The sequence below is a fragment of the Topomyia yanbarensis genome, chromosome 3 (assembly GCF_030247195.1).
Source record: "Topomyia yanbarensis strain Yona2022 chromosome 3, ASM3024719v1, whole genome shotgun sequence".
NCBI classification, from domain to species: Eukaryota; Metazoa; Arthropoda; class Insecta; order Diptera; family Culicidae; genus Topomyia; species Topomyia yanbarensis.
In genome coordinates this window covers 164306775-164328002 of record NC_080672.1, presented here as the reverse complement: position 1 = coordinate 164328002, position 21228 = coordinate 164306775, and the positions used below count along the sequence as shown (strand labels likewise).

Here is a 21228-nt window from a genome sequence, read left to right as displayed (position 1 = left end):
TTGTTAAAATAGTAAAATTATGTATAAGCCTTATTTACATAAATAGAAGCAAACCACTCCAACATTAACATCTTTCAAAGACGCGATAAAGGTCAGGAAGGTTGGCCACCTGAAGTAGCGATCCGTTTTTGGCAAATGCTTTGGGTGGTATAAAATATTGTTTGATGGTTGAATAGACTGCATGCTCAGCTTCCCACTTGTACTCCTGTTCATTTTTAGTGCATGCCACTCTTGCATAGTACATTGCAGTTTCACGACAAAATGTTTGAAAGCACTCTTGTTCGTCATCCCACTCGACCTCGGTAGCTAAGCGAAGTAAAAATATAGGCAAATGAGCCATTGATGGGATATATTCTTCGATTACAATAGGAATTGATTCAAGATTTCCTTCGGCACTAATGCAAAGGTTGAAATATTCTCGCATAAGTGGTGCCTTAGTAATTAGTATCTCTTTGATTCGTTCGGCAAGTTCTTGTTTTGATCCATCCTCTTCAGTCCATCCGCTTTCCGAATCCTGTAGCGCTAAAGTGGCCAGTTCCAGCAAAGGCAACGGGTTCGCGAAATCCATTCTAGCAAAATTTCCGAAATTAAACAGCAATATTTGATAGCAAAGCTCTTCACACAATACTTTTGTTGAGGTAAGAAACATTTTTGTGTCGTACTGAATAAGGGCATGCGTGCGATCAATCACACCGACAAAGGTGAGCTCGCTGAAAATTTTTCGCAAATCTCGATCACAGTCATCCTCAATGCTCTTGCGCAAGTTCAATATACTGGTAAGTTTAGTGTCCCTGGAAGAATAAATTAGATCAACTTAAAGAACGTTCAAGTAGTTTCATCCTGGGACGGGATGTGTGGATACGAAAGAAAACGTTATGTCAAAGGTGGAACTGTCAAGACGAACGATAAAATGAACAGAAAAAAATCTATCCGCAGATTCCGTCCCAGGCTTCATCGTACTTGAAATGTTTCTCTCGCCGTGGTGTTATCTTTTCAGTTTTGTCAGTTCCACTGAAACTTGCATTCCTAGAAATATTGATTCCAAAAAATTTCTCCAGCTTCTGGTCGTTGTGACTGGTGCGAACAAATTTGTAATCTAACCTGGATTTATCGCTGCTAGAATCGTTCAACTTTACCGAATCAGGGTTAGAAGCTCCTGGCAACAATGCCTGGGTGTAAAATGTTCTCGACGCATTAGCGCCAAGTAGAGCTCGCTCTACTGCCTCCTTGATTTGTTCCACAATTTCATCTTCATGCAAAAAGTGGACCTCGTGCTTCGTTGGATGTACGTTAACATCCACATTGGTTGGATGTAGTTCTATAGAAAGATATACAAATGGAGCCATTCCTTTGGGCAAATAGAGTGAGTAAACTTGGTCAATCGCTTTTTTGAGATTAGCTGACTCGACTGCTCGGTGGTTGATAAAAAGTAGAAATATCCCTTTTTTTAGAGAAAAATTGACATTCGTGATATGACCATCAACAGTCAACCCTAGAATTTCGTTGTCGAAAGCAACTTTGAGAAGAGCCTTGCCGATGGATGGGCCATAGATCAGTTTAATATTGTTCTGAACGGTAGACTTTGCCTGTGTTCTAATAGTCGCGTTTTCGCCGAATTTCTTTAGCATAAATCCGGTTTGCGGATTATGCACTGCGTATTTGGCGATAACGTCTGATATTTTTTGGAACTCTTCGTTGGGAGCTTTGAGTGCTTGTTTGCGCATCGGGACGTTGTAGAACAGATCCTCAACGGAAATTTGCGTACCCTGATTAGCTGCACAGGTTTTGATTTCTCCTTTCAATTTACCATCCTCATAAGATGCCCTGAATGCACACTGTTCATTTCGTGTTTTTGTGATTATGGTTAGATGGGCTACATGACTGATACTGGCCAGCGCTTCTCCACGAAATCCGTACGTATCAATTGCTGAAAGGTCTTCAAAGCTCTGCAACTTTGAAGTTGTAAACCGCTCACATACTATACCTAAGTCTTCTCGTCGGATTCCACTTCCGTTATCCTGAATCTGCAGCGATTTTAGTCCACCTACTTTGACCACTACCTGAATGCTGGTTGCTTTCGCGTCGAGACTGTTTTCCACCATTTCTTTTAATGCATTTGCTGGCCGTTGGATAATTTCACCGGCCGCTATCCTGTTCACAACTGCTTCGTCCAATTTACGAATTGTAGCGGGTTCCATAATTTCCTTCACAATGTGATGATAACTACAATAATCACTGCTGTTTAATGTATTCAGAGATGCCAGGTACTTTTTTCAAATGTCTGCAATAATAATTTTAAAAGTCTGGGAAGAACAAAAAATGTGAGGAAAGCTAGTGTAACCAAAAGCCTTTATACTCAAAAATCTGCAACCAAACTAAAAAATCTGCAAATATCTGCAACCAAACTAAAAAATCTGCAAATATCTGCGTCATCGAAAAAATCTGCAGCTTAAATTTAAAGTCTGCGAATTTGCAGACTTGTCTGCAAATCTGGCATCTCTGAATGTATTTTTTTTTTCGTTTGTGGTGTCAGAATGACAGGACGTGGGGCCCATATTATTGGTTCGAATCAAAACTCGTCGAAAAGTCAATTGACGATACCCTGCCAAAAAATGCGGACGAACATGGTCAGGCGATTTAAAAAGTTTGGCGTTTGACTCAACTCGCCTGTGCTAATTTCCCCTAGGAACAAATGCAATTTGCGAATGCGATTTAAAGGCAATTTCAATACTTAGACAAATTTTCTGGCGGCTGAAATGGACTTGGTTGTTTTTTGCGTTTTTCAAACATGGCGGTTCATGTTTGGCTTAAGCTTAAAATTGTTTTTTGAACCATTGATGTGTTCTCACTTGTATTTTGTTTGTCTAGTGCACTTCATTTAGCCAACGAATGTAGAAAATTGTGGTATCGTGTGTAAGTATAGTAGAACAAGATCTCTGACCTAAAGTCTTAATGAACGTCAGATTGTGATAAGTTTTGGTGTGATTCTTCCTATAAGTTGGTGGTGATTACCTAGTATACTGGTAAGTATATGGTGAGTAGATCATGAATCCGAAAATAAGTATTATTTTTAATTTTCATATTAGTCAATTAAGGTTGCACAGAGAATGCGTAAAACTCGCAAACGAAAAAAGCAGTTTTTTTCCACACCGTATGTCAGATCTTCATAAAAATCAATCAGCGTATGTAGAATGTTGTTACAGTACTGCTGATTGATTTTTATGAAGATCTGACATACGGTGTGGAAAAAAACTGCTTTTTTCGTTTGCGTATTTTACGCATTCTCTGTGCAACCTTAAGGGCGATTAAATGCACGATCATTCAAAACTACTCAAAATTTGAGTTCAGAGCACTCAATTTGAAAAATAGACGCAATATGTCAAAAAATGAGTTTTAATTTGAGTAGAGTTAACTCAGTTGGTAAGTAACCATTCAATTTTTAAATCTTTGAGTGAAAAAATTACTTATCCTCAAGAAAAAGTGCGAGGAGTTCGACATCGTCTAAAACTTTAATAAAAGATCAAGCCACGGACCTAGTAGCTGTAGAGTCGAAGCAGAACATTCAGAAAACTAAAATGTAGGTTTCTCTGAGTTTTATTTTTATTCTAATCTAACTTCTATTCGTGTTTTTATAGTTTCTGCTAGTTCTACAATGTACCGATTGGTGTAAAAGAGTTGTGAAGAAACGTCGTCGGATTATATTTCCAGACATCGCTAGCGTCTGGATGAACAGGTAAAGGATACTTGAAGTATCGGTGAGATTCTTTGTAATAATATTAAAAATACTGAATGATTATTTTTCAAATTTGCTTTTTGAGTAAAATGTACTCACATTTGACATTTGCATCCAAAACTCAAAACTGAGTAAACGAGGCGAACTCAGTTTTTGACCATGTGCAGTTTTTATGAAATTGAGTGGCTAGCCACTCAAATTTGAGCTACTATCAATTAGTGTGTGGCGCATTCCGTGGGCGATTTGGAGGCGATTTATGGGCGGGTAGGGCGGCAAAAAAAAATGACGGCGGCAAAACGCCCAAATGTTGCATTTGAAATAGCCCCCTAATTGCCAGCAGTTTGCAGGCAAATTGAAGGGCAATTAGCGCATCGGAGTTGGCAAATAGCCCCCCGTTAGCCAGCAACTTGCCCTTTTTGGCTGGGTAGGTTCATCGGCTGGATGTTGTTGGCTTGAATCAAAACTTGTCGAAAGTAAAAATTCATTTCATATCGTCAAACTGGCGCCCGGGTGGTGAAATCGTTAGAATTCAATGGGGTGCTGGAGCGGAGCCAGAAAAATTTATTTTCAGATTAAATTTTACTAAACTTCCCAGTTAAGCTCAGCCGGAATCCTGGCTGGCTCTATTTTGTATTCCGGCTCCGGTGACAACCGATTCTAGTTAGAATGTTTAAGGGGTACCATTTCGATGCGGCTTAGCCGCATAACCGAGGCCTACACTCAGGCAACTAGACTAGCGAAATTTGTAAGTTTCGCCTTATGAAGCTGCAAAAACATTGAAAATCTAAAATACTTAAAGCAACTATGAGTTCCATACGCTACCTATAATTCTTTTGACAACAACGTATAAATATATTACGTCATACATTGGATTTTCATTACCGCGCCTTATGAAATTCAATGTTGCCACTTACGCGAAAAAAAGTTAAGCAAACATAAAAATGGCGCCTATAATTGTGGACGAACTGAAGATAATCGCAGATTTTCTGAACGGCGCATCCGGTGTAAATTTGGAAATATTCCGACGTAAACCAAAGTAATTGGCCTCAATTGATTTATTAAAAAAACAATATTGCATCTTCCTTTCAGGCGCAAAAGTCACAGTTGGATAACTGCTAACTTTCAGCGAGATCGAATTTTGCTGTGTAATCGGAATCGTACTTTTAACGCGCGTGGTTCATATAATGCACAAATGTAATCTATGTATTTGAAAAAATGCATTAAAACCAAGTAGACGAGTAGAAATAAAATCGTAAAGATATCTGATCAATCAGAGTTTCCATTTCCTGTGTAGTATTTATTTTTATTTAGTTTTAAAATGTTGAATTTCATAATTTTCTCATTACAACCTTCATAAGGTTGGATTTATTTATTCCATAAATTCAAAAATTAGAATTTCATAAGGTTGGTATAAAAGACATAGGTCATAGGGTTGTTTTATTTTGGTTCGATTCATAAGGCAATCTAATGGAAATCAAACTGATTTGTTGTGTCGAAAAAACATAAGGCAATTTTTTGAATTTTGATATTCTAGTTGCCTCAGTGTAGGAACCGGGCGAGGTGGCCATCGACCCGCCGTCGGAAACAAGTGAACCTGTGATCCACTTGAGCCAATAATATGGGCCCGCCAGTAAAGAACCTAATTGGCTCGAATCAAAACTCCACGAAATGTCAATTGACGATAAGTTCATCCGGAGTGTTCATTTGTGTTTACATTTTGCTAGCGTTGCCAATTTTATTTTATTTCCACCACCCAATGTGGCTACACCACATCGCTTTTGCGCGTGCTGTCCGACTTCGCTACCGTTCAGTCGGTCTTAAACTAGGTATAGCCCCTATGTTTGAGTAAGCCGGGCAAACGAGTGGATCACAGGTTCACTTATTTCCGACGGCGGGTCGGCGACCACCTCGCCCGGCGGATCCTCAGCGGCTTTGAAGTTCAACTGAAAATGAACTGGAATTCTGGGGTGAGATTGTGGAACCATTTCGAAACGACTTCTTCATACAAGCTTGCATACAATGAACCTTTCGTTTCGAGATGCACAATTTCACCCCTGGTTGGTTCTAATTAGTATGACAACTGATATTAACTAGTATCGATTTTTTCACTGGAGCCGGAATACGAAGTAGAACCAGCCAGCATTCCGGCTGAGCCTAACTGGGAAGTTTCCTAAAAAATCTGGAATATAAAAATTTTCTGGCAACGCTTCAGTATCCCGTTGAACTCTAACGATTTCGCCATCTGGGAGCAAGTCTAACGCTATGGAATGAACTTTGTTTACTTTCGACAAGTTTTTATTGCATACTTTACGCTGACGTCAGAAATGAACTCGAGTGTTCATTTTTGATAGTTCGCTTGTACTTATAGGGTTGCCACCTCTGGAGAGGCTTTGACCCGGAGATTTTCAATGACCTGGGGGTGGTGGATTTTGAGTGGAACTAGACGGAAAGCGATTGCTCGGCATTTTAGAGCACTTTAATCGTTATGTATTACTACGTTAAAGTAAAGCTGTAAATTTCAACGTTTCAGAACGGTTTTATCGGTTTAATCTGATGTAGCATTTCATTTTCCCGACTGAGTGTTAATAATACAAAAGCACCAGCTACTCTCGCTGTGCAGGATAAGTCGAACGAGAATTGCTCTCCAATGGAAATAATACTATGTTCACACTAGCACAAAATAACCTGTTTTATTGATGGTAATATAAAGTTAAAACCGAACCGTTCACACATGTATAAGGTAATATACCATAGCATGCTGTTTGTTGTTGCTAAGTGCGATTGTTTATTCGACAAAGTTCGTACGAAAATGACGTTGCAAGAGAAAATTGATGTTTGTATTCCAATTTACAATCTACTTTGTGATTCGGTATTTGAACTCAACGACCTGTACAGCAGTGCGATTCGGGACCTGAGACGTAGGCGAAGAATGTACATTGAAAACATCCGGGACATCAAAAAGCGCCAGTTTTTGCTTCTAGAAGCCGCGGAAAATGTTACCGTCGACAGAATATGGACGCTTGTAAGTTGAAATGAATTAGTATTATTTTTAGCAAAAACGGTATTTTGTCCAGGCTCTGGTCTGGATGATTCAGAGGATACGACACCAGCCACATAAGCCACTTGTCCTGTGTTCCAGCCACAACTGGCAGGATTGCAGCACTATTTGCAACAACGATGAATACAAATTTATTCACTAGTCTTCTTCGCGTGAAATTAACTTCTGAAAATTTTGTTTTCAGAAACGAACTCAGTACTTTTGGGAAAAAGACTGCCAAGTAAACGGAGATGAGTTTTTTAAGCAGAATTTCCGAATGTATCGCAGCACATTTAACTGCCTTTGCAACATGCTTCCGCGTTTGCAAAAAATGGACACTATGCTTCGCAAGGCTATTCCATTAGAAAAAAGAGTAGCGGTTGCTTTATATACCTTAGGTTCCTCATCAGAGTTCCGCAGTATTGCGAACTTGTTCGGTATAGGAAAGTCAACAGTATGTGTGATACTATTGGAGTTTTGCCGAGAGATCTGGGAAATTCTTGCACCGCTTTATTTAAGCAAGCTTCCTTTGGAAAGAGACACGATCGAGGATTGCGTTGCTGGCTTCCTGAATCTTGGATTTCCACAATGTCTTGGTGCGATAGGTAAGTATATAAATGTAAACCTTGATGTACTCTTGTTTGTGTCTCATGTTACACTTTCCTTTTTTCAGATGGCTGTCATATCGAAATCCATCCCAGAGCTACGGAAGCTGTTGATTACTACAATTACAAGGGATGGTACTCAACTGTTTTGATGGCTTTGGTGGATTACAGGTAGTCAAGTTAATCTGTTTATATTAATATATGTAGTTTGAATTGTTTTATTCGTTAATTATAAGATTAAATGTAGAATAACAGTGCGTAAGCGGTTATAATTTTTTATTATAAATCTAACTAGTTGACCGACAGTAGTGTAAATATATATTATCGTTTGTACTTTGTTCCTGAGATGGGAACTACGGATAGATGTTTGCTTTTTCTTTTCTTCTGGTCATTTTATCTTTTGGCTTATGTCTCTTTCTGCCTCACATATTTTATATGGACTGGCTGCATTTGGCGTTCGATTTTTCGCTACTCGCATGTCTCGTCTCAGCTAAGTACAAGTGCCAACGGAATTTCAAAGTCGCGAAATTCGATAGATGCAGCGATTTCCTTGATCTGACAAGACTTGTTTCTGTACTGAACTGAATCAGTGTTAGGATGCTATTGTGAATTTCTCTTTTGAGTCTACAAACGAGCCAAATCGGTATAGCAGAGCTCTAGTAAGGCTCGACCAGGATATTATTATTACATATTTTACACGGTTTTATACCCAAATGACTAAAGTTACTCCATTCTCAGTTACTAGAAGGAGAAGATATTCCTATTTCAAACAAGTGGCAAGATAGTAGTTTCCAAAGAAAGGAACAGCCAGAGAAGAAAAACGACTTAGCATTCACCATCATTTTTGAAAGCATTTTATTTTGTATTCTAAACGTGTCAACGGACGAAATAAGATGCATTCCTACTTTACGTATATGTAGCCTCAAATATATATTTTCTATAATAATGAGAAAATCATTGATACAGGTCTTATATCCGAGCTCACAACTAACGATATTTATGCTGTGACAGTTAACCGGACTGAGAGGATTGTTCGATATTTTTTCCTCATGATTAATCGTCACCTTTTGATGATTTGGGATTTGTCACACTGCGACAGTAATGAGTTGTATTGTTCATTTGGGGCTTTAACTTAAAAAATCATACGCCCTCGCAGTAATGATCGACAGTTATGCAAACGTCCATCACATCACTTGTGGCAGTTCAGATATCAATTAAATTGCACGTATCCGCATTTTCCCAATATTTGCAAGATCTGGGAAAAAACGTGTTAGATGTAACTCTCTGCGTTGATAGCTGGGTACTTAGCTCTCGCTTAATGATTAAAAATGTTATCAGATCGCACATAAATCTTCTTGATCATTTGAACATTCCGTTAGATACCGTAACATATCAACAAATTGGGACTTTTTCGAAGAGAACTTGCCGATGAGTAGGTTTTCTGTGTATTTTTCAATAAGACCGCGGATACGATTAACTTATCCACTGTAATAGCGACATACAAAGAGGCACATCCTATTCGGGTTGCACGTGCCACAGCCCCTAAGTTTTTTAGACAATTTTGATGCTTGGGTCTTAGCCACTCACGGAGAAGGTTTACGTACGACTACCTACTTTTACGTTTTTAGTTGAAAGAATTCAATTTTACACCATAGGAAAAAGTGTTTATTTTCACCATACTAAGCATCGTTAATAGACATAAAGCTGAATTGCATGCTATTGAGAGTGAATATAACTCGATGCTTGCGCATTGCTTTCCTTGCTATATTCGTCGCACGGAGGAAAACCTTAAGCAGGATCCTAATTCGTTCTGGTCGTTTGTGAAAAATCGTAAGCAGTCGCACGGAATCCCCCAACGTGTCAGTTACAACGATGTTACCGCCAGGTCCCCGTTTGAATCGGCAAACCTATTCTCAGCCTTTTTTCGAAGTGTGCAAAGTAATAACCGACCACCTTTGTATGGAGGGTATTTGAATAGCCTGCCGATGTTCGATTTGAACATGTCGCTCTTCAATTTTTCGGTACGCGATGTGGAGCTGAAACACAGTCACAAGATGGTACCAAGACAGGTGGTGTGAATGATGTTGAGAATTATCGTACTATCTCAATTTTGAGTTGCTTACCGAAAGTTTTTGAAAGCCTCGTTCACAATTTGCTGTACCCGAAAGTGCACCATATTATGTCCGAGTGGCAGCATGCATTTGTGAAAAAACGATCGACAAGCACAAATTTTATGGCATACGTTTCGTCGCTAAACAGCGCGCCTGGTGAACGTCAGCAAATTAATGCCGTTCATGTGGATTTTGATAAAGCGTTCGATAGAGTACCTCATTTGCTAATGGTGGCCAAACTCGAACGAATGGGACTTCCTGAATGGTTGTCACGGTGGATATTTTCGTACCCCACCGAACGCTGTGCGTACGTTCGTATCGATGAAATGAGATCATCTCCGTTTGTGATCGAGTCGGGTGTTCCCCAGGGAAGTCATGTAGCCCCGCTACTGTTTATATTATTCGTAAACGATTTGTGCTCCGCTATACAGTCCCCTAAGTACATGTTTGCGGATGATCGAAAATTCTTTCGTGTAATTGCTTCGGCAGTCGATTGCTGTGCCATCCAAGCCGATATCGATTTGCTGCTAAATTGGTCCACACTAAACGGGATGGAAGTAAACATACAAAAGTGTAATGTGATCTCGTTCTGTCGTAACAGGCACTTAACAACTTTTGATTATAGAATGTCAACAAGCACTATCAACCGTGTAAACACAGTTAAGGGTCTAGGCATTCTTCTCGATAGCAAATTGAGTTTCGCGCAGCACATTGCAATGTCTACAGCCAAAGCTTATGCCGTATTGGGGTTCATCACAGCTTTGTTTAAATAAGAAATTATTGCACGCGTGCTTGGAAGCGACGAGGACTTCTGGTAATTCACCATCAAGAATCAGGAATCAGAATATATTGGCTCATATGGCACGTTCCACGTATGTAGTCGGGGATTTCTGCCTTGCCGTGTCTTCTCATCATTTCCCGAACGGGAGGAAGCGAGAAGGAGCAGGTAGGAAGGTAGAATTGGAAAGGAGGGGAAAACAACAGCACTAAAACAGCAGGTAAGTTAAACTAGTTCAAATCGCCTGCGAGTAAGCCCAAAGCTCTTTACCACATTGGATAAGAAATTTTAGTATGTATCTGAGTTTCAGTCGTCCAAACACGATGTTGTCTATGTAACGACGACCGAAAACTCAAAATCACAATTGCGCTGAGCAGTTGCATATCAGATGATCGGATTCACAAAGATCACATGAAAATTACTCAGCGTGCTAAATAGTTGCCATGTGATAATTGATTTTGCAGCGGCCGGTTAGGCCGATTAAAGCCCAGGTCAGCTACCCCAGTGGAGTTTCCAAAAAATGTACGAGATTTTTCGAAATCACTGGGCACGGTTGTTATCCAACTTGTCGAAATTGGTAGAGCGGGCTCAGGACCAACGAAGTCTATCGCTGAACCTGCCCTTATTAATTCATCAGCCCATTCAATTCCAGTAATGCCGGAATGGCCCGGCACCCAGACAAGGCAGATAGTCTTGACAATGTTTAGTTCTTCGATTCGGGCTCAGCACGTGATCACTAGTTTGAATCATGATTCGTCTGAGCTAAGGGCTTTACCTTCTTTAGGTCGAGATAGATTAATAGTTGCTGTACGTTCTTGCTGAAGATTGATTTATGTTATTCTAACCATTGTTGGTTAGAAAACTCTACATTTCATTTTGATAATGCAATAACTCTGAAATTCGTCAACCTAATCCCGGCCGACATAAGGCTTTTGGATTTAAACAGGGGCGTAGCTAGAGTTTACGGAGAGGGGTTACCACCCCTCCCCCTCACTGGTCACCACCCCTTTAAATTCACCTAAGATCACCCCTCATTGAACCCCCCTCAGACCAACACCATATCCATTACCACCGCTATATCACAAGGCATCCCAAATTATGCTGGGGAGTGGTTCGTTCGTGAGTTTTTCACCCTCCTCACACACCCACCCCGCATGATAAAATTTGTTAGCAGAAAGAGTACGTTGATCCCAAAAAGCTGTTGATTAGGCTAATTAAGTTTGACATATCTCCGTAGGCGCGTTGTAAAAAGTTAAAATAGGTAGTATATCAGCTGAATATTTCGCCAAAAGTGGTTTTCAAGTAGCACTGATGTACAATATTGTTTCTATAAGTTCTGATACCCTTATTCTATAAGCGACTATAGAACCGAACGAAGGCAATTTTCACGGTTTAGTGCTTACTTGGGCTCCCATTCCCCATATAAGTCTACGTGGCTTTACAAATACTAGGAGACGTACTTAAATACTGTAAAAATGACATGCAAATACAGTGACAACAATGATAGTAAGATTTGTTTCAACTTCAATATACAAGCGCTCGATAACCTTGGTGTCAAAGGAGGCCAAAATACAATGTTTGACACTGCAACTTCCCGCTAAATCCTACCTTTGGCCATAAGATGAAACTATCTTTGCTAAACCAATAATAACAGACATGGAAGTCAAAAAAGAAATCAAAAACGCACTCTTCGCATTTAAAGTGTAATAATCTATTTGTTATTTTTCAGATACCGTTTTTTATACATAAATGTCGGTAGTCCAGGGCGATGCAATGATTCGCAGGTATACGAATCATCGCTTTTAAAGAAGCACCTTACTGAAAACCCCCTAATGGATGAACTATCAAAAAACATATGTGGTGTTAATGTGCCGGTGTTGATAATCGGAGACTCTGCATTTAGATTTTCTAAAAATCTTATGAAGCCTTACCCTTTCAACGTCGCTGGAGATGAGTTACAAAAAACTTACAATTTTGTGCAAGCAAGTACTCGGCGAGTTGTAGAAAATGCTTTTGGACATATCAAAGCACGGTTTCGTCGAATTGGAAAAGGAATCGACAACACTATTGAAAACTCGTCGTTGATCATTAAAGCGTGCTGTGTACTTCATAACTTCCTCAATGTAAACGACGATCATCTTAATTCAAAGTGGATTATAGAACAGCTAAGAAGTGAAAAGGGTCGTATATATCCTGAACAGCCAGCTATAATTCATGATTATGATGAAAACGCGGAGAATATAAGACATGCTATTGCTACCTTCTTCAGTAAGTATTAATGTTTATTCATATTTGTTTAGAATAACTAATTTCTGGAGCCTAGGAAGGAAATGAAAGCGTCTTTCATTTCAGCTGAATTTTGAACAAATCTTTCGAGTAGAGCGGTTCGTTGCGACTCCAACTCAAACAACTTTTGATCTGTCTCTCTCAAATATTCGTTCTGTTCTCTAGATGCTTCCTCCATTTTATCCCATCGTTTTAAAAGCTCGTTCTGAAATATATTTTTCTTCTCCTTCTTTCCAGGTCTCAACGGCATTTCAGAATCCAGCGACGGTCCTGCGTAGGATAGATCGGAATCAACGGTTTCTTCTACATATTCTGCAATTATCTCAGCATCTGAACAACAAATAAAATGAATATTTTTATTAGTCACAAAAAATCTTTGTCATATTGAACGCAATTCTATAGGCTTTTTATGTATTACGTTCTGTTGTTTTTTTTTGTTGTACGCTTAATACATAACAAGACTGAATGTTTTGGGAAATGAACTAAACACGTGAAATTACCTGGCAATAATTCAGAGAAGCTTTCTTCAACTCGTTGAGACACGTTGGTTATTGGGAATGTACCCAAAAAGCTGTGGATTTTGGCATAAAACGGCCAGGTCGACGGTGATCCTCCGGAGGGACCGATTAGAGCTTTCTCTTTCCTAGAAAAACGATAATCATTTTTTGCTTGTTTTAATTACATCAAAAGTATACCTACTTGTATTTTGATGTGAGGTTGTGAATTCTCACTTTAATTTCGTCCGTTCCTACGGTAAAACCCCTTTTGTCCAGCTCATGTCTAATTTCCTGGTAGACGTGGTTGTTTTTACGATTTCCTCGCAAATCCGCAATTTTGTCGGCCCACAGCTCTACCAGCAAATCAATGCAAGCAGCGCTCCATCGATTTTTCTTCGTTTTCTTTGAACTGCGTTCAGGCTCCATTATTTTCGAAGCAAATCACGTGCACCAGCCACCAAAACAAAATTATGAAGAATGAAGTGTATACAATTGCCACCGCAACGAAGTGTACACATTTGTCATCGCAACGAAATGTATACAATTGTCATGGAATTGTCATTTGACGATGTCACAAACTGACAGTAAAAGCTCGCAGGGTTGTGCTCGATTCACAAATATATTACCTCGAGACGTGTTATTTAGAAAAAACAGGTTTTAAAATGACGTTTCGCTATATGAAATAACGCGATGGGAAAACATGTTATTTCTCTTAAAACACGAAATCAGACTTAAAACACGTTTTAACTGGTAGTGTGAACATAGTATAAGGAGAGCAAATGAGGCAGGGCTGCGGCATCACATGGGAAGCACTATGTGGTGTCGGTTATTCATCACCAGAGGTCGCAACAAAGGGGCAAAACATACCTCCCTAGCCAACAGTTAAGGGTCGCTGCAGGAGTAGCAACAACACCGGAAGAACTCGTTTGATGTTCAGCTAGTCAGTTGGATTAGAACAAAGCTGCCATACCTTGGTGTAACAGTGAAGTAATTTGGTAAAATTGCAGCAAAATAACTTTTTACACCATTTTGAGCGACTTAAATAGTGGGATGCAACATTTCAATTGTAACATATAGCGAAATATTACTTTTCTTAATTGATAGTAAATTTGATTTGTTTTTCATTTTCATTGCTTTGTGAAAGAAGTCAGCAATATTTGGTGAACTCATCTTCGCCACCTTAAAATCACAAAATAAATTTGAACCAGAGTAATAGTTAACTTAGACTTTTTAAATATTTTGTAAAGAATCAGTTAATTCCATAAAAAATGAAAGCATGGTTCTTCCCACCAAACGCGGAGAAATTGATATAAAATCCGGAGGCCCGGAGATTGCTCCCGAGAACCGGAGTCTCCGAGTCAAACCCGGAGGGGCGGCAACCCTAACTGTTTACATGGACTTAGAAAAATTCTTTGCGATTTGCTTCGAGCGAATCTAGTCGTCCACAAAATGTTTCCATGTAAACAGTACAAGTGAACTGTCAAGAAAAGTGAGGTTAACTGTGTCAGTAAAGAATCTAATACTGCACGCCACCGAAAAACTACCTAAAATTCAGTACTTTTAACTCAATACCGCGGTATCGTGCAGGAAGGTAAAATTAGGTAAACCGTGGTGAAGGTAGTTTCCATTTAACTACGGCAAAAATAATAACTCAACCTTGAGTTTAATTTACTTAAATTTAAGTTGAATTTACCTAATTTTGAGGATACCTCAAACAACTCAAAAGTACCTTACTGCATGGAAGACCTCAACTGAGTCGAATCTCTCGTTTTGTTTCTGACAACACTAATAAAGCGACGCACAGCTCAGAAGTACCTAAATTTAAATTGAAAGAACTTATTCTGTAGGTTATGGTTGCGTGTAGCCAACAACATTCAGTCTTCGACGAGTTTTGATTCGAGCCAATAATAGAGGTCCTGGTTACAGACGTCAAACGACACAGCAAAAAAAAAACAAGTGTCAATTTCAGAGATGCCAGATTTGCAGACAAGTCTGCAAATTCGCAGACTTTTAATTTAAGCTGCAGATTTTTTCGATGACGCAGATATTTGCAGATTTTTTAGTTTGGTTGCAGATATTTGCAGATTTTTTAGTTTGGTTGCAGATATTTACAGATTTTTGAATATAAAGGCTTTTGGTTACACTAGCGTTCCTGACATTTTTTGTTCTTCCCAGACTTTTAAAATTATTATTGCAGACATTTGAAAAAAGTACCTGGCATCTCTGGTCAATTTCATGAGATTTTATTGTGTGTCTTTTAGACGGCTAAAACCGATCACGGTCCATCTCGCCTGAGATTTTATTGTTCGGAATAATGTAATACATGAAAAACATATATTTAAAACATCATTGGATAAGAATATAACTTTCTAGCTAAATGATGGATGTTCTTCGACCAACAATGATTCCACTTTCAGATGAAACTATTTTATGGTTTGAATTTTTGTTAAAACCTAATTTACTTACGAAACATCTTTCGAGGGCCGCTCCCGGTAAGTTTTGTAGAATTTGCTTGAAATTATATGTATATACGAAAATGAGACGTCTTCACAGATCCTTCCCCGACCGAGCTGATAACACAGTTCCTTTCCATTGCACCAGAAAATCAGAATCCAAATGAACTTAATTCGCCGGAAGCAGATAGTATGAATAAAAACGAAGGACTGAAGTACAGCAAGAAGCAACTCGCGCTAAAAATTCTAGCGTTGAAGGTTGCTGCTTTTCTTCGGTGGGATTTGGAAGCATTGGAAAAAAATCTTCCTTTGCAAAGACAAATTCAGCTGTTGAGTGATTTGTGTAGCGTTACAGCTGGTAAAGCAGTCAATTTGCCGCTTTCATTGGTACATGAATGTCCAATTATTGGACCGGAAGGGTCAAAGCATTCTCTTAACTTTGCGTTGACCTTGTATCACCGATGGGTGCTGCGGGCACAAGTAATTCGTGGGTCCGTAGCAAAAAACGCAAAACCGTTCAACCTTGTTTCAGGAGTTCCGGACGCCACGTCCTATTCAATGCGGGATGATTCGTTTATTAATTCGTTGGAACCGTTCACCAACATCAGCATCGATTTCCTTAACCAAGTTATTGCGGATTCCGAACCATTCCGAATTCTGACGTACGACTCATTTGTAGCTCTGGATGCACATGCAGATAGTGTTCAGCAGCGATTTGACACGGCAATTGCCATATCGAATGCAGAGCTAAGAGCGCAAATTCACTATGACCTGTGTTTGTACTATCTCTATATGCAGAAGTATGAACTCGCCAAGCAGAATATTCTTCTCAGTAAGAAGAATTTCGATCAGGTAAAGCATGAGTATAGCACCAAGCCATCGCGAACATACCTTTACTGCAGCGTTGAAGAAGCACAACTTAAGGGATACATGATGGCATGTGGAGTGGCGGGTGGGTCTATCGGGTTACTGCAACGCCTCAACGAATCAGTTATGGATCATTATTCGGGTATTGTGCCTATCTTGAAGGAAGATAATATTAAACGGGAAATCCCGATCACCCAGCGAAAGATTCTTGAGCTAAACGTTGAAGGTTACGCTTCGATGGGAAGTCCGGAGGCGGGTACCAACAACGATCATAAGGAGCTAGAGTTGGCGGTTGTTGCGTTGAATGTCATTCGTCACGTCTTAGATGGCGATAATATATTGGGATCGAATGTGGCACTGCAGAAGTATAAACTGCAACAGATGAAGATATTGGAACTGTTGTTGCAGTTTGTAGACGAGCAGTTTGAAGAATACAGTTTTTCTGACCGGAATCGATTAAAGACTTACTTTATTCGCACGATCAGCTCTTTGGGAAATTCCGGAGGTGTGGAGACAATTCTGAAAAGCTATCAGAAACTTATTTCTCTCCAGGAATATGAAGACTTGAAAAAACAGAGGATGAGGGACGACGTTCAATTCACCGGCATTGGAATACAATCCGATTGGACTATATGTGACTCCAAGAGTAAGTGATTTTATTTTTATAATTCACATCGATAATTTGTAATTTTATCCTTTAATTTACATTCCTTCAATTTACGCTGTACATCAGATCAAGGAAAAGTAGTTATAACAATATTAAAAGTCTTCCCTTTTTATTTTAGTGCTTCGATTGGATGTTGGCACTTACGAGCGACAGCTTATCACGTGTACTCACGCTAGTGGTGTTCGTAAAATGTTGGTAAAATTGGCCGGAACTAATCCTACCAAACCGCTTTGGAGCATCAACCCGAGCTGGTCGATTCCACTGCCATTGAAGCAGCTGTTGATGTCATTGCAACGTGGCTTTTTGCAGGATTTTGCATATATTCTAGTAGGCAAATCACGCGAATTAGCAGCCAAAAAAGACTATTCGGCAGCAATTGCTCTACTTACCTGCTTGAAAAGTGAAACAACGCGGCAAGATTTGGCCAGCAATCCGATGGTGTTGAAGTTGGGTAAGCTGGCCGCATGGGAAGCTCTGTTAATTCAGATCCAGCAAGTATTGGACGAGTGGCCAAAGAAGCCAACCGACCAGGTGCAATTTATTCGTAACTGTAAACAATGTTTGAATGCCAGCACGAGTAATGATGTGGCGCCACGTGCAAAAGTTCTTGAGCACTGTGCCGTGATCCTACTGAATTTTAATGATTGGAACAGTCTACTTAACCCAGATAAACGTTATCCAGCGTTGGAATTTTGTTTTGCGATTACTCAGGCCTATTTTGACATCGAAAAGTTTAAAGGGACTAAGAAAACTAGCCGCGAAGCATGGGATTTTATACTGCCATTGTTTGTTAATCAGCAATCTTCGCGGCAACGACATTCAACAGAAAGTTCCACGATGCTACAACTGTTTTTGTCGAAATTACGCGATCCGCTGATTATAACGATTGTACTTTCCCTACTGGCACGATTGCATAACATCCTGAAGGACGAGACTAATTTAGATCTGAACGCAGAGTACATGTTTCTTTGGCCAACCAACGTTAACAAGTAAGTGGGAACGATCGACTTGTCGTCTTCTTTTTAAATTATGAATCAACTTTTATGTTTACAGTCCGGCGGTTTATAATATTAAAATGGTGGACGAAATACTGAACAGTTTCATTCTTCAATCGCTTAAGTATTACCCACACAACGTTCCTTGGATTAAACTGAAAGGTGACATCGAGTTCTGCAATGGAAACCATGAAGCGGCCATGCGTTATTATGTCACAGCGTTGATATCCGGATCGGAGTACTGTACAATCCATCTGCAGCGGCCACTGTTGGATGATTTTATTATTCGGCGTATGATCAAGTGCTGTTCGAATCTGGGTTGTTTCATGCAGGCGGCTGTTTTGTGCCAATTTCTAGATGAGACCGACTACGGTCTTGCGTTCAAAAGTGTTAGTGAGAAGACCGCCAGTTTTTCGGATGCCATGGACTCGTACTACGGTTGCATATGGGATCCGACTCTGTTGGAGTTCATCGTCAATTGGCACTTCAAAAAAGGAGAACACAAGCGCAGATTGCAAGCGGTATGTTTTAAGACTCCTCCCTAAAATTTTCCAAACTGGAGCTCACGTGGGCTCGCATCGATTGGACCTCTAATAAAGTTAGTCGGATTTAGTTTTCCCAGTTTAAGAATGTTGGTTTCAGATCAGGTTACTGAGCAACGACGTTTAGATTCGAGTCAAATTTTGAACATTCCCCGGTCAGGATTTGAGGCTCAAAAATGTTAGTCCGGTGCGAGCTCGCAGTTTCTAATAATGTCCAAAACCAACCACTAAAACAATAAAAAATTCGCGTGTTTTTTGAAAAGGATCAATAAACAGGCTGTCCAAATTGAATTTGAGGGAACGTCTACTGCTGTAATCTATAATCGGCGAGTAATGGGTTATTCGGAATGTCGCCTTAAATTGTACTTTGACAGTATGCTTATTAGACCTATTTCAAAAACATGCGAGATGTGCACCTCTTGATCACAGGACGATTTTTTTCTTTACAGATATCTTATCTCGGTCAACTCGAACTCAATGCCAACAACAATGAGGAAATAAAACGAGAAGCAGCAGTTATACGAAAGACACGCTTTTTGCGTTCTCTTGCAAAACAGTTCATGCTGTAAATGGGAACAAATCACAAATTATGGATATAGCAATTATTTATTTGAAAGAAAACATTCAGTAAATGATTTTTAATTCAATTAAGCAAGCTTTTACTTTGGCTTCCGCCCTGGTTTTCCTGCCGTTGTTTTAGCTTTCTTAGAAGCAGGCGTCTTTTTGTCTTCAGGCTTTCGCTTTTGTGCTGGCGTTGATGGAAGAACCTTGAAGAACGAATCAAGTCGTCCCTGGGTAGCGGTGGATTTGGTTTTCAAAATTTTCTTAGCGCCGGCCCGAATGCGATCTTCATTGAACTGACGGTCACCGCACAGATACTTAACCAGGCCCTCTTCGTCAGGTTCCACCCATTTAAGCTCAAGTGATTCTGGATCGGCTACGTCCGGTTCTTTGAATAACTGTCGTGCCTGCTGATAGTTCCAGTTTTCCGGCACAATGTACTTTGTAGTGTCAATATTCTCTAGAATTTTCTCAATCGACCGATATTTGTTGATCAATTCGATGGCTTTTTTAGGTCCGATTCCGCGGATGCTGTCACAATAATCGCAACCAAGCAAAATGCACAAATCAATGAACTCATCCCGATTTAGTTCGAATCCGCTGAGAAGTTTTTCGTAATTGAACTCCTGGACTGGCATTTTTCGTGCCTCACTGAAGGTCAAATGACGCAGCAAAATGCTTGAGCCAAAAGTAAGAGCGTCCATATCTTCAGTTGCAGTAGCGTAAACCTTGCCACCTTTTACGAGTGCTGCACATTGTGCTTCAGCTTCGCATGGAGCATCAACGTAGGGAACTCCCATAAGTTTCAGTAGTTCTTTCGCTTCGTTGGAATGTTGTTTGGTAACTTTTACCAAGCGCCTATTAAACTTATCAATGTCTTCAGTAGCTCCTGCTTCGGTTGCTTTATCCAGCGCTTTCTGGGCTTCCTCGCGCTTTTCAGCACGTTTATTAAGCTCGCCTGATTTTAGATCTGGCGGCTTACCATCGAACACATATACAGGTTTAATTCCATTCTCCAGCAGACGAATTGTCCGATAGAATGTTCCCATGAGATGTGAAGTTGTCTCTCCATCGACTGATGTTAGTTGAGCTCCTTCTGCTCTGACGGCTATCAGGAATTGGTACAGACACATGGACGCGTCGATAGCAACTTTTCTTCCTGAATGCAAAAGAAAGTGTTATATAAGGAAAATACGGAGTAATTTTGATACTTACCGAAAAAGTTTTTTATTTCCCCTTCTTTGACCGCAAATGGAGCCACATCGGCTATCAATTGGGATAGTCCTTTAATTCCCATGGTGCTTATTCACAATTTCGCAAATTACTGATAAACACAAAATAATCGACTGGTGTTATTGTGTTATATTTATCAAAATTACCTTTCCCGATCGCGAAAACTATTCCTATATTTTCCGATAAACTTTACAAAACACAAGGAACACGAATAAAGCTTGAGCTTCGCTGATTTCCGCCAAAACAACACAAATCTAGGCAACACTTGAAAAGGGCCTAGGTGCAAATGTCAAGCAAAATACACATCACGCAGAAAAAAAATAGTAAAAATAAACAAATATTGGTTTTAAATAATTTTCCCGTTTGATATAGTGACAAACAAGATTCAGATTTGATTCAATCAAAACTGTTGATTGAAATAACCAATTAATTCATTTGTTGGCTTGTCAACATTAATGATGACGCTGCGCTGGTGCTGCTCGTCGGGTGCTGCTGCGTCGGCAATTAATGTGTCTTCGATTCCGGGCTCCGACTGGTGTCACGCGCACCTGTTTGCGCGTGGCGAAATATTTTTGAAGCTTCTGGCCAAGTCCGGTGATAACTTGCATAAACATCACAGCAGTATAAAAGAGACGGAAATGAAAAATATGCAAACTCTGCATTTTACCAATTTGAACATTTACTAAACAGTTTGTTGTTGCAAACAAGCTAAATTTTTCTGCATGTACCAAGAATGTAGACCGAAGACTACACTGTTTGTCATAACGTAATATTTGATGAAGCAAAATTTGATCAAATAAACGTGTTTGACAAACAATTTTGACAACGCCAGTACACGAGATCAACTGTTTAACAAACTTTTT

The 21228-nt window shown here is 39.7% G+C and overlaps 5 protein-coding genes across 8 annotated transcripts; 2 read left to right on the top strand and 3 right to left on the bottom strand.

Annotated features, from left to right (window-relative positions):
* Positions 1–2473, bottom strand: LOC131690306 (DNA mismatch repair protein Mlh1). Of its 2 annotated transcripts, XM_058975976.1 has the most exons (3): positions 961–2473; positions 629–791; positions 351–569 (listed from the first exon to the last, which is right to left on the bottom strand). In XM_058975976.1, the coding sequence occupies exons 1-3, from the start codon at positions 2196–2198 to the stop codon at positions 492–494; spliced, it is 1479 nt and encodes a 492-aa protein (XP_058831959.1). In that variant the 5' UTR covers positions 2199–2473; the 3' UTR covers positions 351–491. The 2 variants fall into 2 exon arrangements, with proteins under 2 accessions (XP_058831958.1, XP_058831959.1); XM_058975975.1 differs by having other exon boundaries at positions 1–791; positions 961–2472.
* A 4634-nt stretch (positions 2474–7107) lies between these two features.
* Positions 7108–12886, top strand: LOC131692945 (uncharacterized). The gene is made up of 4 exons (XM_058980365.1): positions 7108–7375; positions 7444–7546; positions 11994–12532; positions 12788–12886. The coding sequence occupies exons 1-4, from the start codon at positions 7111–7113 to the stop codon at positions 12826–12828; spliced, it is 948 nt and encodes a 315-aa protein (XP_058836348.1). The 5' UTR covers positions 7108–7110; the 3' UTR covers positions 12829–12886.
* LOC131692946 (uncharacterized) lies at positions 12362–14212 on the bottom strand. 2 transcript variants are annotated; one of them, XM_058980367.1, is made up of 4 exons: positions 13250–14212; positions 13051–13193; positions 12525–12880; positions 12362–12469 (listed from the first exon to the last, which is right to left on the bottom strand). In XM_058980367.1, the coding sequence occupies exons 1-3, from the start codon at positions 13471–13473 to the stop codon at positions 12570–12572; spliced, it is 678 nt and encodes a 225-aa protein (XP_058836350.1). In that variant the 5' UTR covers positions 13474–14212; the 3' UTR covers positions 12362–12469; positions 12525–12569. The 2 variants fall into 2 exon arrangements, with proteins under 2 accessions (XP_058836350.1, XP_058836349.1); XM_058980366.1 differs by having other exon boundaries at positions 12449–12880.
* A 1061-nt stretch (positions 14213–15273) lies between these two features.
* LOC131689559 (integrator complex subunit 8) lies at positions 15274–19218 on the top strand. Its single transcript, XM_058974749.1, has 6 exons — positions 15274–15363; positions 15421–15539; positions 15601–17013; positions 17153–18023; positions 18088–18550; positions 19021–19218. The coding sequence occupies exons 2-6, from the start codon at positions 15425–15427 to the stop codon at positions 19138–19140; spliced, it is 2982 nt and encodes a 993-aa protein (XP_058830732.1). The 5' UTR covers positions 15274–15363; positions 15421–15424; the 3' UTR covers positions 19141–19218.
* LOC131689561 (flap endonuclease 1) lies at positions 19159–20682 on the bottom strand. 2 transcript variants are annotated; one of them, XM_058974751.1, is made up of 3 exons: positions 20512–20682; positions 20348–20456; positions 19159–20291 (listed from the first exon to the last, which is right to left on the bottom strand). In XM_058974751.1, the coding sequence occupies exons 2-3, from the start codon at positions 20427–20429 to the stop codon at positions 19231–19233; spliced, it is 1143 nt and encodes a 380-aa protein (XP_058830734.1). In that variant the 5' UTR covers positions 20430–20456; positions 20512–20682; the 3' UTR covers positions 19159–19230. The 2 variants fall into 2 exon arrangements, with proteins under 2 accessions (XP_058830734.1, XP_058830733.1); XM_058974750.1 differs by having other exon boundaries at positions 20348–20681.
* Between the last annotated feature and the right edge of the window lie 546 nt (positions 20683–21228).

Excerpts from the sequence above, each read along its gene's own strand:
- LOC131692945 (XM_058980365.1), top strand. The coding sequence starts at position 7,111 with ATGCTTCGCAAGGCTATTCCATTAGAAAAAAGAGTAGCGGTTGCTTTA. Across the intron at positions 7,376-7,443 it reads ACAATGTCTTGGTGCGATAG|ATGGCTGTCATATCGAAATC; the intron begins GTAAGTATATAA and ends TCCTTTTTTCAG. Across the intron at positions 12,533-12,787 it reads TGCTATTGCTACCTTCTTCA|GTCTCAACGGCATTTCAGAA; the intron begins GTAAGTATTAAT and ends CCTTCTTTCCAG.
- LOC131692946 (XM_058980367.1), bottom strand. The coding sequence starts at position 13,473 with ATGGAGCCTGAACGCAGTTCAAAGAAAACGAAGAAAAATCGATGGAGC. Across the intron at positions 13,194-13,249 it reads AACCTCACATCAAAATACAA|GAAAGAGAAAGCTCTAATCG; the intron begins GTAGGTATACTT and ends TCGTTTTTCTAG. Across the intron at positions 12,881-13,050 it reads CTTCTCTGAATTATTGCCAG|ATGCTGAGATAATTGCAGAA; the intron begins GTAATTTCACGT and ends TTTGTTGTTCAG.
- LOC131689561 (XM_058974751.1), bottom strand. The coding sequence starts at position 20,429 with ATGGGAATTAAAGGACTATCCCAATTGATAGCCGATGTGGCTCCATTT. Across the intron at positions 20,292-20,347 it reads GGAAATAAAAAACTTTTTCG|GAAGAAAAGTTGCTATCGAC; the intron begins GTAAGTATCAAA and ends TTTTGCATTCAG.
- LOC131689559 (XM_058974749.1), top strand. The coding sequence starts at position 15,425 with ATGATGGATGTTCTTCGACCAACAATGATTCCACTTTCAGATGAAACT. Across the intron at positions 18,024-18,087 it reads TGGCCAACCAACGTTAACAA|TCCGGCGGTTTATAATATTA; the intron begins GTAAGTGGGAAC and ends TTATGTTTACAG. Across the intron at positions 18,551-19,020 it reads ACAAGCGCAGATTGCAAGCG|ATATCTTATCTCGGTCAACT; the intron begins GTATGTTTTAAG and ends TTTTCTTTACAG.
- LOC131690306 (XM_058975975.1), bottom strand. The coding sequence starts at position 2,198 with ATGGAACCCGCTACAATTCGTAAATTGGACGAAGCAGTTGTGAACAGG. Across the intron at positions 792-960 it reads CGGCGAGAGAAACATTTCAA|GGACACTAAACTTACCAGTA; the intron begins GTACGATGAAGC and ends TTATTCTTCCAG.